At 39.7% G+C, this 16,254-nt stretch overlaps 1 protein-coding gene across 1 annotated transcript in view; it reads right to left on the bottom strand.

The window, feature by feature from the left end:
* Window positions 1-3,667: 3,667 nt before the first annotated feature.
* hibch (3-hydroxyisobutyryl-CoA hydrolase) overlaps window positions 3,668-16,254 on the bottom strand; it is a 32,832-nt gene continuing 20,245 nt past the window's right edge. The window contains exons 8-14 of the mRNA XM_051958881.1: window positions 8,781-8,926; window positions 8,034-8,120; window positions 7,455-7,513; window positions 6,995-7,076; window positions 6,027-6,146; window positions 5,154-5,187; window positions 3,668-4,742 (exon numbers count right to left, since the gene is read on the bottom strand). Coding sequence (XP_051814841.1) covers window positions 4,627-4,742; window positions 5,154-5,187; window positions 6,027-6,146; window positions 6,995-7,076; window positions 7,455-7,513; window positions 8,034-8,120; window positions 8,781-8,926 — 644 coding nt within the window. The 3' untranslated portion in view covers window positions 3,668-4,626. The remainder of the gene's footprint in view (window positions 4,743-5,153; window positions 5,188-6,026; window positions 6,147-6,994; window positions 7,077-7,454; window positions 7,514-8,033; window positions 8,121-8,780; window positions 8,927-16,254) is intronic.

Genomic DNA, 16,254 nt, shown 5'->3' on the forward strand with positions numbered 1-16,254 from the left:
TGTATTGTTTCTGTGAGCTGAGTGATGATTGATCAAACGACTTCAGGTTTCTCAGAGGAAACATAACGAGAACATGCCAAACCCCATCAACTCAAAAAATGAACCCATAAAACAACATTTGCGCTGACCTGTGTGGACGGGTTAATCTCTTGTGGTCTTTCCAAACATGTTGTGAACAAAATAAAGATTAGAGATCACGCTGTTCTCTAAATGCCATACTTGTAATTCTTAATCGGATGCCATTTGTTTTGCGTCAGATAAAACGAGATAGGCTAATCTCACTGTTGTGCTGAGAGCTTTCTTCAGTGAACGTTTGAGTGTACACCAAAAGGCTGATATCAGGAACACACAAAGACCTGGTAGCAGTGTGAAAAGAATGTGATAGCCTGAGTTTGGTCAACTAATGCAACTAAAGATTAATATTTATTTTAGAGTTCTGTGCTGGAGGCTGAGGCAGTTTATTTTACATACTGGTTTTAATGTAGTTTAGAGCAGGTCTTCCCAAACTTTTCAGCCCTGATTCTATAAAAAAAGACTTATGGCCCTCCCATCCACAGGGGTGGTTAAATTTTACTACCGTTTTAGATTTTGTAACAATTATGGCTAAATATGCTATTTTGTATACCATTTTTCAATTTTATTTGATTCCTGGAAATTCTCTTACAACCCTATAAGGGTAACAAACACCATTTTGGGAAAGGATGGTATAAACTACTGACTCCTCACTGGGTGATGGCAATCTGTTTCTGAGGCTGTACATCAATGATGTTGCCATAGTGCTGATGTCAGACTTGGCTGTTGAAAATGTTGCATTTCCAGTGTGATACCACCACTGAGATTTTGACTTTTTATTTTTTTTACAAACTGTGGTATCATCTGTGTTAAGACAACGGTTTTTTGTTTCCAACTCTGACAATCACTAGTTCTGTGGTTGTCCAAAAGGAAAGCAATGATTTGGATTTTTCTTCTTTAAACAGTCAGAAGGGACCTCAAAATTAACCCTTGTGTTGTCCTGTGGGTCAAAATTGACCCATTTTAAAGTTTAAAATGTGGAGAAAACAAAGCATATTTTCACAGTGAAACTTCTGATGTCCACATTTTTTTGGTGGAAAAAAGACATGCTAAAAATGTTTCTTAGGAACATTCACAACAAAAAAAAAATTCAACCAAAATCCAAATAAATTTGCTGGATTTTGGATGATTTTCTTTGGGATTGTTCAAGAAAATATTAGAGGTTTTACTGATATATATGTAATCACTTTAGATATTTTTAGGATTTTTTGGAAGATTTCTACTCATTTTTTGAAAATATTTACAAGAATTTCCTTGCCAAATTTGGGGTATTTTTTTTAGATAAATTTTTAAAGAAATGATTGGAATTTTCTCCCTGAAGATTTTGCAAATTTTCAGAAATTTGGGGATTTTTTTTTTTTTTTTGCTGAATTTTTTTCAGACAAGGAAACAATATTATTTGGTGCCTGTAAATGAGGACAACAGGAGGGTTAATCATCACATTCAGTGTGAACACCGGTCTTCATTCAAACATCTGTGTCTTCCAGCTGACGCTTCCTTTGGGAGATGTGACTTGCAGTTTTAAAGGTTACCCATTTTAAGTTACCTGATACCAGCAGGTCTGAACAGAGGTGGAGATGGTGGCTGTACTGACCCAGCTCATCCCACATGCTGTTTTCTAGGAGTTATTCGTCACGACACGGAGACATTGCAGCAGGTGCAGAGTCTATTGTAGTGGCCCTTGGTCCGGTTTAAGTTTTTGCTGCAACTATAATTTCCATTATGACTAGATTGTATCAATTACTGATCAGTCATGGTTTTGCCTATCAAGTGTCAGAAATGCTTATTTGTTCAGCTCAGTGTTATGTTTCAACTTTAGTCTAAAACCCAAATGTGCTCAGTTTAATTCATGGCTCAAGAAAGCATCATGTCCGGTGAAGCTGGAACCAACTGCAGCTTAATCATCTGCTGATGGACTAATTCATAGTTGTAGCTCCTAGTTTGCAGCTTTCCAGCCATAAATCCACAAACTATATTTGCCTAGCTTTCCATTGAAGTGGTTTCAAATTGTGATGGCACATGAACCACCTTCGAACCACGTAAGCTGATCCAATAACGCACCGCCTTTAAGTCAAAGCTAAGTCAGTGTGATATCATTGGTACAAGGGTTTTTACTCCGGTTTCCACATTTTCACTAACGTACCAGGGCTCTACAATAGTCACAGAATCAGCATGAGAGAGACTGAGCAGAAGCAGAAAAAAGCTGAGCTGACTTGATAGCGAAACACAAGTTGCCTGATAAAAGAGGACAGAAACCACCTGCACTGTCCAGGGTTTGTCTGCTGCCAAATGAGAGAAATAACCTCCAGGAAGCAATTCTAAGATGTTATATGTCAGCCAATGAAGATTTCATTATAAAATAACTTAAAATGAGTGACTTTTTGCATATTCCTCTGGTATAATACTCATCAAACTTGCAAACTGTACATACAGTACGTGTAAAAACTGCTGATGCCAATAAATCAGATTTATGCCTTCTTTTATTGAAATGTGTCACCATGACTTTCTGTGTTACTACTTCAGAAGAATTTGTTGGGTTTTACAGTTGCGTGGTCAAAGTACATGTTTGACCATATAAATAGGGACTCAACAGCATTTGTTTTCCTTACTTATCGAACAAGACAAGTATGTTAGACAGTGAAGACAAAGGAGCTCAGCTGCATGGAGGACAAACGGAAAGAGGAAGGAATGACTGCATTGTTTGAAGATCAAATGGTAGCCATAAACCAAGAGGGCTTATCTGTGACAAAGCACTCTGACTGTATTGTCAGAGTTTATAGCAGTTTATTGTAGACGGTATAGTGAGGTCAAAGAGTAAAGTCAATGAGGTGCTCTGGAGGAAAGAGCATCAGACTGCACTGTGGTGCTGAATTCTGACAAAGCCAACTTTAAAAAAATAGCAGCATGGGGTCAGAGAAGATTAATAGACATGAGATAGACAGTCCCGGGTTCAAAAATAAATCTGAAATCTGCTACAAATTTCTTGTCTGTGGGTGAAATGGTGGTGCTGTGGTTACTGCTGGTCAGCTAGTTGGTCTTTGTTTGCATGTTCGTCCTCTGTCTCTGTGGGTTTCCTCCTAATGATGCTCTGAGTGAGGTTAAATAAGGATTCTAAAGCAGCTCTAGATGAGTCTGCGTGTTCATGGTTGTTCTTCTCTGTGTCAGCCGTGAAGGAATGGTGACCTGCCCATGGTCATCCTGCCTCTCACCCTCACAGCCCTCTAAAGAATGAAGCAGCATAGCTGATGGATAGATATTGCTTCTGAGTCTGTGCAAGTTGACAGAACCTCTTCAGAGAGAAAGCTTTATCATTCACTGGTACCAGTCTGTGATATCAAAATATGCAAAACTTCCCGACAATACTGTAGATAAAATAGGCCACTTGCAAATAAAACAAATGTGCTTACTTTACCGACTTTATAGCTGAACAGCTGCTCAGTGCTTTCATGCTGATAACAAAGGGACTTTGTAAAGTTGTCAGTGTTTTACAAGAACAATTTATAATCGGGTCATAAAAAATACTGCCCTTAACCACGAGTTCTTTTCAGCACCATATGTCCGGGGAGTTTGTATCCTCACCAAGAACACACAAGACTTTAGATTTTGTTACTCTCTTTATTGCCATCTGTTCCAGCACTGATGCTTAATCTGACTCATAAATAATGCAGCTTTGGAGAACGAATGATTAGGGAAGTGATTCAATTCCCTCTAGACAAATGGTGTCCATCAGAAAAATGAAAATATAAAAAACACACAATATCACACCTTACAGATTATTGAAATCATATTTGTTCTATAAACTACAACGTATCAATCAAGCAAATGCATTCAGAACACATTCTGATTTTGCCACTAATATCTGCCGTTTGTTCTGGGAGTGCTGCTTGGACACAGTTTTTTTTTATTCATGTTAAGCTTAAAATCACTACAGATTGCATTTATAAGAAAACAGAAATAATACACATGGTGTGCCAGAACCAGTGAGCATACTGCAGAAACAGATGATACTGATCCGTGTCACATCAACAAACACCCACAGGAAATGTAATAAAGCACTCAATGCTGAGATCCTTCTTCCCTCTCTTGTCCTCATGCTGACGTGATGCTATAGTCGAGCTCCTTGAATCTGCAGCACGGCTGAACAGCCTATGTAACAAGACTCCACTTCCACTGCAGAGCTAGTTTACACTAAACATTTTACCTGTGACACACAGGGTGTTTGTTAGCTGCCTCTTCTGTTACTATTTTTGATTTCTGCCTGTGAACATGAATCAGACCTATTTTTCCTCAGCTGCAGAGGAACAGAGAGTTTTCTGTAAAAAGTCACCAGAAGAATGTGATATTCTGCAGTAATACTACAGAATCAAACCATGTTAGCATCTGACCTACCGATGTGTTTGTCATAAAATAATACACTGACTTCCATCCCCACTCTGCAGTACAGTCCTCTTAAATGACTGACCATAAAAGGATGTGTGGGCAGGAAGCAGCCGCTCAGAAAAGGCTTAGTGGTGTCTGGTTGAAGGCGGGAAGCAGCTGCTGGCTGACGAGACATCAGAAAGTCAGGTCCTTCTCTCCCAGAGAGGAAAAGCACTGGTCCACGCTGTGGTCAGACACCTCCTCCAGGGTGGATGGGTTCCACTTTGGATTGTGATCTTTGTCAACCAGCACTGGAAACAGTGAAAGTCAGGATTAGATGACCAGACTGACAGGCAGGGAAGATGTGTCAGTGTCAAGCATCAGCTAAGAAGGCCAATAACCCATCTATAATCTTTGTTATCCTATCATCTAGTCATGTAGAATGAACAGTGGTGCATGTGAACAATCTCTGACAACATGACTGCTGAGTCATAATCCTTTAGAGTGGAAGCTAATATTGTCCATTATTGTTTATTTGCAGTAAAAGGAAGAATAATTATTAAATATTATTTGCAGATGCTTTATGAATAAAAACAATCAGTGCCACTTTGGTTTTTATTGTTTTTCATACTTTATAACTCTGTGAAATTCATAGAAAGATATGCTAAACTAGTAAAATTCCACCCATCTCCTTCTGTTGCCCGTGTACTGCAGTAACTTACGAGCTCGTACACCCTCGTAGAAGTCGCAGCCTCTCTGTAGGACAACACACATATCAAATCAGAACTCAACTAAAACTGCTGTAACAGACAAAGAAGACCAACAGTCACATTATAATGTTAGAGGTGAATACAGAATGGCTTCATTCAGACATGCTCACACTGATGCAGAGTCACGGCACGCACGCCATATTTATCACAGAAGACGGGACCGTACATCAAGTGATGTATGATACACAACAGTGCACTAATAAACAAAAGACTACATCTAAACTAATAGAAGCTTATCCAATTGTCCAAATAGCCTATAGTTAGTTTCTAATTACTGACAATTCTGTCCATGTGTGATGGTAATCTAACTGCTACTTTACCATTAATGAAATAAAGATATCCTGCCAGCTGTGACTGAGCTGTTTCAGACTCCGTTTCATAGACACTTCAGGTTGTAAAAGAGATGACATTTTAGGGCAAACTGAGTGAGAAAAGTGTTTTGCGATTTTGGCAGTAAACCACATCTTTCGCTCTCTCTGTGATGTGATGACAAAAACCTTTCATCAAATCAGTTCTCTCAACTCTTAAGTGCTGTCACTACTGCGTACCTGTCTGCTAATGTGACAGCATGCAGTTTAGACTTGTGGCATGTTGAAAGGAATACAGAAATGTTGCTTGGTCAGATCTAAGGAGGATGCTCATTCAGAAATGAAGCTGACACGTTTAGATGCTGCATGTCTAGAAAATAGCGCATGTCTAAAAGGGGTTTCATTATCCTGAACAAATTCCAACCAAACTGTGCACTTATTAATGACTAACTTAACTTATTAAGGCTGATTATGTACGTCCTAAAACTCCACTTGGTGTAAACCTGTTGGTTTTTACCATGCAGGCCTGGCTCAGTCGATACTCCATCACCAACACCTCCTGCAGGCTCAGCGTTGCACCTGCCTTCAGCTGCTTGTAGGTGATCTTCATGGACATGGGAGACATTTTGGACAGGGTCTGCAGGAAGTGATAGTGATAATATTTGTGTTAAAGAGACTCCAAACAGAAGGTATGTCACGGACAGCTTCATTTGCTTTTAGAAAGGTTTTGCTGCAAAATATCAGAAGAGGTAAATTGAGGTTAAAAACAAGCTCAGCAATGTGCAAATGAGGACATCTCTGATGTTCAAGGCAGGGTAGTGAGTCAGTGGTGTTTAGCGACTGAGGAAGTGGATTTTTATAAATATTTGATGGCTGAACAGGCCCCCAATGGCTCTAATTCAAATGCTCATGGCTTAAAAGGATAATGGAAATGATTACATGTCTGCTGAAAAAGCTGAAAATCACAAACAGATAATTATCAGTCAGTGGAGGCTCCTGATAACAGTAATATGTCAGTAATCCTGGACCTGAGCGATCAGGACAAGAATAATGAGGGAGGGGTAGGCAAAGGCATTTACACCGTTTCACAAGAATATACGGATTCTTTTCCAGGTTCAATCTCATATACGCATTAGTTGAAAAAGGAGTCGCTTCTTTCAGATTCCTGTTTAGAATCATTAAGGGAAACTAGTTACATTAATCTATGGTGGATTTCTAAGAGCTCTGAAATCCCACAGTAGAGATTGTGGTTACCGGACTAAGACTAACCCCATTAAGTTCTTAGACTGAGGTAACTACTAATGACCAACATATTCTGTGATAGTCAGATGACTCCCTGGCTTCATTCCAGCACTGTTTGTGGGATTTATCTGATGGTGGGGCAACAGGGCTGCAGAACAGCTGATGGTAGAAACAGAAACAGTGAGCATGGAGGATAAATGAATTACATCAGTGATTTGATTCAGCTGCAGATCGAGGACACACCTCAGCCTGTTTCTTAGCAAACTCTGAGCCGTCTGCCTTCAGGTTCTGCATGATGCCCTCCACACTGCTGGAGCTGAACAGCCTGATGGGAGGAGAAAGGAAAACACGGTAAACAAAAGAAAAGGTAGATATTCTTTTAAAAAAACTGTTGTAATTCAAGTTGGGTCCAAGATAGACATGGCAACGGAGACATTTTACTTATGTCAACAAATCAAACCAACATTTTTAAAGAAAGTTCTGATCTGACTTAAAATGAATGACCTCAGGGCAGACGGCCACAGGATGAGACATGAACTACCATACTGTTATTTTTATTATTATTGTCATTTCTCATGGCATTTATTGTCAGTAACCAAATATAGAATATCCACCTTTATCCTTCAATGTCATGGCGTAAGCAAACAACTGTTGACTATTCAGATTGCGTTCAACTTTGGGAATACATAAATTCAAGGTCTACCTGTTAATATCAGACATGTGCTTGTCCAAGACGAAAGGCTTTTCAGAGTCCAGACTGCTCTGTGGAGGAGCACAGACAAGCGAAACTCTCAGGAGGGCACACAAGAACACGTCTGAAGGGAACAAATTCTCTAATGAAGGTGTTTTGAACATATGAATTTTTTTGTGTAATGTAGGTAGGATTTGGCTGATTGATGTTTTTTTTAGGGCCGATACCAAAACCAACTATTTGTAATCAAAGAGACCTATATATAACTGATACGCACTGATCAGTCACCACATTATGACCACTGGTAGGTGAAGTGAATACCATCGATCATCGTATTATAATGCAACGTTCTGCTGGGCAACCTTGAGTCCTGACATTCATGTGGATGTTTGGCATGTTCCACCCACCTAAACATTGCAGGTCAAGCAACCCCTCAAACCCTTAACCCTCCCATGGCAACAACAGTCCTTGATGCCAGTGCTTTTAAAAACATTTAACCTTCAGTGATGACAGGCTATTACTCATGATGTGTGAGCAATCAGATAGTGCTGTGGGCGGGACATTGCTGGAGCCCACAGAGGAACTACGGACCTGCTCTTGGTAGGAGTCTAACACTCTTGCAACGTCTTCAGCAGAAGGAGACTTCATGTCCACGAGCTCCTCCTCCAGGTCTTGGATCTATTGATGTAAACACCAAACAGATTCTTGTTAGGGGTGTCTGCAGTCGACTGTTGATTCTGTCTTTTGTCTTTTGATTCACAATGAAAATGACAGATAATGGCTTTGCTGTGTAGGAGTCCAGAAGTCTGTCCTGTCAGGACAGTAGCAGACAGTGTGCTCACCAAATAGCTTTATCTTCAGCAAACCGAATTGTTGAGATTGTTATTCCTGACCAAAGTGTAGTTTATCTAATGCCTGCCAATGATAGCTTCTCCCTGATTTCCATTGAGCTCTGATGCGTTTTTAATCTTGTTCCTGGTCAAAGTCTGGTGGAATTTTTTTCCACACAACTGCTTGTGTGTCCTTAAACCCAAGGTTACAGTGTTAAACAAACTCTGCCACCCACTGTTCTGACTTTACGCCAACAGCGAGGTAAAACCAACAGGTCTCTGGACCAGGCGGTGAATGTTGGCATCTATAAACAAGAGTGACGCAGCATCTGCTTTTCCAATGTAGCTTTAACCTTGACCCCACACCCCCACCCATGTTTGTTCATCCCTGCAGCACCAATAATGCTCAAACTTGACCTGTGCAAGGGCCATTAAGTACTTTGGAATTTAAAGCTGCTTTTTTTTTTTCCTGAGTGCATTGTGCCTGTATTTATTTGAGTTACGGTACCTTCTTTGATTCCACAAAGTGAGTGGCAAGTCCAGCTCTCTGTACGTCACGTCCTTTGAGTCGGAAGCCTGTCAAGGCAAGAAACAGTCCCAACTTCCCTTGGAGCCTTGGCAGAAAATAGCCACCTCCCACGTCAGGGAAAAGCCCTGTCGAAATAACAGTGACAGCTGTAATACAAATGCACTTCATGAAGCAACATGAGCGTCTGTCACTATTCAGCCTGTCAAAAACCCCACTGGTGCGTTTAATAACAAAAAGCAACTGATTTTTGAAATCATTCATTACCTCACAAATAACACCAAGACATTTAACTGATGATACTCAGCATCTACTACTTAGCAACAATTAAACTTAGGTCTGCATCACTATCACTTTTGCTCATTGACCAACTAGGAACAGAATATTGGGTAGAGCAATAGATTATCTTTTTTTTAAATCATTCTGTCAGGTATTTTCTTCATCAATTAATCATTCTGTAATAAAAATGGGAAACATGTATGGTGTGACTAGGTAAAAGCATTAACAAAGCAAGCGACTGCACTGTTGGCACGCAACACAAAGCTAAAACATGCGGCTTACGAGCATTTCTGATTAATTTAATCACAATCCACAGCCTTAATCTGTACTCAGTCCATTTTGTCTTTTCAATAATGTTTTTCATTTGATTTCAATATGTCTGACCGGAATTGAGATCCCATTGGTTACAGTTGGTTTTCTGACAGCTCTGGCAGCGTGGCGAGAGGGGGAAGTGAAGGGGCAGAGAGAGGGATTAGATGAGCTGACCTGATTCACGGCTGAAAATGTAATATCATAAATGTGGCAGATTATGGCTGCAGTTCAGAATGCTAGCGGGGCTAGGTTAAATCTGATAATCCCGCCACAGAAGGGGTTAACGTGTGACAGAGGGGTAGGAGTGGGCTTTTGTGTGAGTGAAAGATGAAGGAGTATACAGGTAAGAGGTGAGTGAGTATTATAAACTTTAAAACATATTGTTAATTTGTGATGTTTACAATATCCTGTTACACAGTAATATGTGAGTTATTATGATGGCGTAACAGTATTTCCGTCAAAAGGTAAAATAGCTGTACGACTTTTAGAAACATTACTTAAACAGAAAGAAATTGTTGGAACTATTTTCAGTCACTGATTATTACAGATTTGGTGTCCTAGACGGTATTTCCTGCTGGAGGATGAAGGATTCGGAGAAAATGCACTGTGAGTGTTTTTGTTCATGGTGATGAAGGAACTGATGTTTTTTGAATAGCTTTTAGACAACAGTGGAGCTCACAGAGTACTGTTAAATAGATGCATTCACTGCTGGTTTTGGTCTTTTCATGATATTTGCTAATAGTAACAAGATAAGTTTTACTGCAGTAAATAACTTTTACTGCATCACAGCTCAAGTGGTGAAACCTAATTATCCTGAACATTTGGGCTCCTCTCTGTAGGCACAGTTGGAGCTGCTTCTTTGGTCTGACCTTTGTGGAGGAGTGGAGCAATAGCAATGCTAGTAGTTAATAAATCAAGAGAGGCCCCTAAAGAGCAAGGAAGCCATGACACAATTCACAGTTTTTCATAGTTGTACTTCGTAGGCTCGGCACTCCTGGATGCTAATTTGCATAGATGTTTGTCAGGCTTTGTGTCTGACATATCGACTTCATTTACTCAACTGCTACACTTACAGCAAATTAGAGGCACCTGTGTTTTACTTGAAAATTTGCATTTTCTGCTATTTTTAGCCCATGAAATTCCAGCAGCAAACACTGTAGTTTCTGCTCCATTATATTTATATAACAGCTGTAGGTTAAGGTTAATTTTAAGATTCTACATTTTAAAAACTGATAAGCCTATACGACACAAAACCTTAAATCAAACAATTCTGGTATGAGAACAAAGAAGTGTCTGTGAGTTCAGATATCTATGGAAGAAGTTTCACCAAAGAAATGCTACCAGGTAAATTTCTCAGGTGGTTTTACTTCAATAACTGCTCCATGCCCAAAGAGATCAAATCTTCCACTAGACTACAAAAATGCCCAAAATGAATACTAATTTGTGAGGCACATGTAGTTTTCTCACCTCTTCCATACACCTTTAATCACCTCAGTCCACTGAGGTTTATCTTGTGACTCTATGAAGACTACCAGCCCCTAGTTTGGGAACCATATTCAGCAGTTAAAAGCAGCTCAACCTGCTACAACAGCAAAATTTGTGGAACTTAAGTGAGAACCTTCCGATAGAATCACCTGCCAGACAAAGTGAATGGGTATCGGTTTGAGAAAAAGCCCAGATGACACTGTAGTTGATGTTTGGGCTGACTGTACAAAGTAAACAGCTGCACAAAACAGATGTTACATGTAAGGATGAACAACCACAGTGTGTTCTGTAGCAGTTCATGATGCTTTACAGGTCTGCTTGTTAGTAGGGAGTGCTGTAAAAATGTTCACTGCTCTAAGGTTAGTGGCCTGAAGATGATGGAAAATCATCGTAGTCTGAAGATAGCACATGAAACTCTAGTCCCACTTCTGTAACATGAATAATGTAAGCATGAAAGATGTTGGTTTATGACTTTTAAAGTAATGTTTAATTGGAGTAATTAAGTCACACCTGCACACATCAAACTCATACAGACTATATCCTCTGCAAACTGGCCCTCGACGTCATATTTTATCCACTCCAACAGTAATTAAAAATCCGATCCATGCTGAACTGCAAAATTATAGGAATGACAGATGTTAATGAGTCGTCACAAACTCACTGACATCCTGTTAGTTAAATTAAGGTCATCATGCATCAGGAAGACAAAGTTTAAACTGTATCTCAGTCCATTTCAAAATTAATTCTAATTCATTTCACATATTTCAAGACTTTGTAAGCACTTAAAACCTGGATCATATTGGCATACTGCAGTGGAAAAAGCAAGATTCCACAGTGTGACTGTAATACTGTAAACCCAGCATATCAGAGAGACTCTTGAGAGGATTCAAGGCCAGAATGAGGGCTAAAATAAGCATGTAGGGTATGTACGGCAGCTGTGTTTCTGTGGAAAGGCAAGAAATGTTCCTCTCTAATGGAAATGGTGCGGTGTGAATTCCAAGTTTCAGATTGCAGAGGGGATGTGCTGATAATGGTGTAGCACTGGCCTGAAAGTTAAGTGCCTTTAGTACAAACAATCGTGACAATGTTGTGACCACAGCAGCTGGGAGGGGGATTAGCCAAGATTTCCTCCTCCTTCTCACCACTGACTGGAGAGTTTGAAAGAAAGCAGGAGACTCCAGCTTTTTTGTGATCATTAATAATTGGACCAAATTCAAGTATTGCAATGGGCTCATTTACCAGCAAGTACTGTACAACATCAGGCTGCTGGATTCAATGAAAGAAGGACACAGACATAAGTGCTAACTCTTGCAGACACACCCTAATAGACAAACATGGTGTGCAGTATATCTATCCTGTAATATAACCAATCCTCAGCCTGCTCAATTGAATTACTCTCCTATTTCCTCTCACTCTTCATTGTGGCCTCGCCTTTGAGAATGAATCCTACACAACTGTCAGACCACAACAAGAACCTCAGCTCTCTTCCTTCTCCTCCACTCATTCCCTGTCTGCTGACAACATAATCTACATCCTTGCAGTGCTCCAGACACAAAAGACAGCGGCATCTGATTCCACTGCACATCACCACACATCAGTCGAACATTTATCTAATGTCAGAGCCCAGAATGCATCACATTAAGCTCAGTGTGTGTGTGTGTGTGTGTGTGTGTGTGTGTGTGTGTGTGTGTGTGTGTGTGTGTGTGTGTGTGTGTGTTTGTCAATGAAGGATGACTTGAGTGTCCTTGGAAGTTTGCGAGTGTGAGGGAGTGACTACACAGTCCATTTATCTGAGCACAGACAGATTCACATTAAAGCTGCAGGAGAAAAAACATCTACCTAGCAGTGCCTGCAGAACAAAGCATTTCCTACTCGTCAACTGATTCTGGGACAGATGTAATAAAATCTGTGCAGTTAAGAGCCTTTAAACTGAACTTCAAATATGCTCAGAATTCATTATCTGTCCTTCTAAAGTGATTACAGTGGCTGAGAAGACACTGAGAACATTAACTGTCTTGTCAGTTCACAGCCTCACTCCTGCCACAAACCCACTGTGATAAATGCTTCGCTATAACAGCACTCTGCATGTAAATTATGTACACTTACACCCATATGCATCAATGCAACTGTGAGAAACCGTCTGGATTTAAGTAACGACAGGCTAATTTGTGCCATAACATCCGCTGTAATTTGTTAGTTGTTAGAGATTTGTTACTAATCTCCTCATCTCCTCAGGAGAAGGCCATCTGTCTACAAAAGTCAATTAGCTAAAGAGCAAACTACAGCTTAGTGCCTTGGCAATGGCCATTCACAGTGGAGGAACTGGCTCAGACAATAAAACGAAGACAAATTCCTGATGATTGTACCAGGCGCCGATCATTCAAACACTGATGCTGTCGGAAATGTGTCATGTATCAAATACATAAAGCTAAGAAATGGCTCCATTTCTCCCAATATCCTTCCCCTACGTCCTTTTATAGCCTCAGATAAGTGATCTGCTCCATATGATGTAACCGATTCACAATATTTCTAAAGGTGTCCACAGACGCGCCGTGTTTTTGAAGCCAGCATCTTGTGACAGCTTTCTTGCTGGCTGCCATAAAGATCTGTAATAAATGTGTGTCAGTCTTGTTTAGATCCCCTGCGGGAAGTCCGAGGTATAGTGTCGGGAAGGACATATTAACCTCAAAGCCGAGTGCTTTGGAGATTGTTTTGGACACTTGATCCCAAAACAGCAAGATAAGACTAGAATATATGGGCGTGGTTCACCATTTCTCTGCCATACCTTCAGCATGGCAGTGGGGTCCTCATTTGTCTAGATTTTTCTTTAGGGGCTATGCCTATATAGTGAGTACTGTTTTTCCAACACAAGTTTTCCATATTGTATTCTACATTTCTGTTATTTCTATAGAAATGGCCTTATTTTTGAAAGAAAAGCATTATCTTCATTTTTTCAATGAAGATAACATTAAACGAATCAGAAATACGGTTTAGACATTGTTAATGTGAGAAATGACTATTCTAGCTGGAAACATCTGATTTTTAATGGAATATCTACATAGGGGTACAGAGACGCATTTCCAGCAACCATCACTCCAGTGTTCTTGTGTTCTAATGCTACATAGTGTTAGCTAATCATGTTGAAAGGATACTTGAAGATTAGAAACCCTTGCACAGTTGTGTTAGCACATGACTAAAAGTGTGACTTCATGGATAACATGAAATTGTCTGATTGACTCCAAACTTTTGAACAGTAGTGTATTTTCAGAGTAACACCAGAAAAAGACATCATTCACACTTTCCACATCCTGGCTGAAGTCTAGTCATAACATTTTGGAGCAGGTGAAACGTGGGTAGTGTGTTTTTTCTAGTTAACGGATTCAGGAAAATAAACTACTGACTACAATAAACCTACTAACGCTGGCCTTGTTCTGCACTGTGATTTCTTTGAAAATTCCATCTCTCCCTCCTGGATGATGCAATGCATTTTTTCTTATTCGTTATCCTCCTGGAGCCTCAGATAAGTAAGTGTGTCTGGACGAAAGCTGCGGCATAAGAGATTTAGAGAGGCCTGCTTTTCCATCGTATTTATCACCGTTTGTCCTGTAGTCATGGCTTTATTAGCATTTATATTGTCATTTTAGATGTAGGAGATAAATGTGATATGCAGAACGACTGCTTTGTCTGTGTTTTAATTGACTTTTGTTCAATTAGAAATTTCAATGCGTTCAATAAACCTTCATTTAGACAGTGCTGTACTGTTCTATAAAACAACAACACAATATGATTATATCAGGAACAGTCTAGCTCAATTAAAGCAGTGCCTGTAGTAGTGTCACAGCAAGTTTTCTGCTTAAGGGGCCAGGACCATTCAACCCACATGCCCGCTTGGTATTTTATGCCACACAACTGGCATGGCTATTATTATTATTAACTTTTATTTAACCAGGAGAAATCCCATTGAGATTAACAACCTCTTTTACAAGGGAGTCCTGGTCAAGATAGGAAGCAGCAAATACAAATCACAGTCATAAAATTACATAGTTAAAACACAATCATGACACGAGCAAAAAAAACTAAAACAAATAAAAGATTAAATGTACAAAAGTTATGAAACAAGTGCACATTGTGGCTTCAAGAGCTCGCAGTTTGGATTTAAAAGCACTCAAGGAGATTAATTCAGTCAATTTCAAGTCTTTCTGCACCATATTCCATGCAGAAGGTGCACAAAGAAAAGCTTTTTTCCCCCCATTCAGTACGGACATATGGAACAGAAAGCAACAAATGATCTTGTAAATGAAGAGAGCAAAGATCAGAACTTTTCTGTGCAATTAAGGAGCAAATGTAGGTGGGCAGTACACATTTGGGCTATAAACTGGTAATGTCTGTCACCCACTCCGTTTCTGAGTGGAATGTTTTAAAAGCTGTGACTGCTGTGACATTTGATGCAAACATTCAATGTCCTTAGAGGACGAACCTAAAAGGGTGAGCGGTTTTTCTACTTGCGCCACCAACAAGGTGACATTTTTGGTTTTGAGTCAAATATCTCTACAACAGCTACTGGAGGGATCACTGTGACATTTGAGACATTCATGTTCTACTCAGCTATACAGTGTTTAATTCTAATTAGTGAATCTTAGCACATTATCCTTTAAGTGTGAACATTACACCTCCTCAACAGAAGTGTGTTACTGTAACCACATTAATGTGCTACAAATACGTTTCCTTCATAAAAATCGGTCTCAGTCAGGAGTGTCAAAGTCCAGTGGCCACATTCAGCCCAATTTGAAACAACAAAAATGAGAAACAAAACAAGACAAACTATTACAAAAATCAGCCACAAAACAACAATAAACAATCAAATATTTTACTTTATGACCAAAACAACTTGTCGTGGTTTAGAAATCATTTTAAATTTATAGTTGTACAAATCTGAAATTTGTAATTAATGTCTTCTGTCATTTTTACACTTTACAAAGTCGTCCTGTGGGCCGGACTGGACCCTCTGGAGGGCCGGTTTAGGCCCACGGGCCGCATGTTTGACATCCCTGCTCCAAGTACAACAACAAGAGAACAAATGCTGAGGAGATGTTTCCTGCATCTTAGTTTGTCCCACTGAAGGTGCCAGAAGATGCAAAGGAGGAAGGAATCACGAAGACTCACATGTTGAGAGAGTGGATTCCTATTCTCACAAATGTCATCTCAAGAAGCATCAGTTACTGATCGTTTCCACACCACTGTATCACCTCCCATTTAGCTTTTGTGTTTTCTATCAGCATTTTTAAACACGTCATGTTCTGTCTAATGATGCCACACTATTAACACTATTGTTTTTTAACACTTAATAGTTCAACAGTTAATTTCCAACATCACTTTTATG

This window comes from Acanthochromis polyacanthus, chromosome 14, assembly GCF_021347895.1.
Source record: "Acanthochromis polyacanthus isolate Apoly-LR-REF ecotype Palm Island chromosome 14, KAUST_Apoly_ChrSc, whole genome shotgun sequence".
NCBI classification, from domain to species: domain Eukaryota; kingdom Metazoa; phylum Chordata; class Actinopteri; family Pomacentridae; genus Acanthochromis; species Acanthochromis polyacanthus.